The sequence below is a fragment of the Sphaeroforma arctica genome (genome assembly GCF_001186125.1).
Source record: "Sphaeroforma arctica JP610 unplaced genomic scaffold supercont1.10498, whole genome shotgun sequence".
Taxonomy (NCBI): domain Eukaryota; class Ichthyosporea; order Ichthyophonida; genus Sphaeroforma; species Sphaeroforma arctica.
The window spans coordinates 1-932 of record NW_014030060.1 but is presented as its reverse complement, the minus strand read 5'-3'; the positions used below and the strand labels follow the sequence as shown (position 1 = coordinate 932).

Genomic DNA, 932 nt, shown 5'->3' with positions numbered 1-932 from the left:
GAAGTCGAAAAGCTATAGTTGGGACGAGAGACATTCATTGCCAGAGTTCGAGGAACCAGAATCTTCGGGACCCGATTATCAGCAGCCGCCCGCCAAACGTTTGAAAATGTCCAAGACTACGACGACGATGACGACGAAGATGACCAGTGACTACATGGCATGAAGGAGACGGACGCACCGATTGACGAGATTTCAGAAAGTGACAGGAACTGATTTCACAACTCGGATGCTTAATGCAGGAGAAGAAGCGACGCTAGTTATGGATCAGGGGAAGATTGAGCAAGCCAGTTTGCGGATGACAATGGTAAGGCACTTTCAATCCAAGATCGCTACGGAGCTACGCATCATACACGCTGAGAAAACGGTGAACAGTAAGAAGTTTGTCAAGGACATAGATAAGTTACACACTACGTATCGTCCAGATTGAAAAGACCGAAGGCACCCTATCGATACGAGTATCTTAGTGTTGTTGTCGAGATCGTTCAAGGAATTTGGTCAAATCATGCTTACTGCGAATTTACGTAAGAACCTCTTGTTCGAGGCTGCGCAACGGAGATTTATGCCATTATCTTATAAGTATAATAAGTCGGAGAAGGCGAAGGGTGCTGTAACAAAGCTGAAAACATGGAAAGAGCAGAGAGAGATGGTAGTCTGTCTTTTCTCAACCGACCACCGACCGGAACTGTTGGTATCCATTATGGTACCACCGGACGAAGGGATCCCATTGTCTCATTGCCTCTTGGACCTGGACACCTATATATCACGTGCTCAGACACAAGAATTGTCATCCGACAAGTTGAGCATGTGCGTGTTATGGGTACAAACATTCTGTTGGTCGGCTCTTCACCGAAAAGACCAAGAGGTGTTGTACGCACACATGCATCAATCTTATCCAGACAAGGTACGTGAGATTTCAATTGAAGGGCCAACCT

General features: G+C 46.2%; 1 protein-coding gene across 1 annotated transcript; it reads left to right on the top strand.

Moving 5' to 3' along the window:
* Nucleotides 1–502: 502 nt before the first annotated feature.
* On the top strand, nt 503–901 carry SARC_17359 (hypothetical protein; the record flags this gene model as incomplete). The annotated part of the gene is made up of 1 exon (XM_014288544.1): nt 503–901. A coding segment is annotated over one exon (399 nt), but the record flags the coding sequence as incomplete, so codon positions are not given.
* Between the last annotated feature and the right edge of the window lie 31 nt (nt 902–932).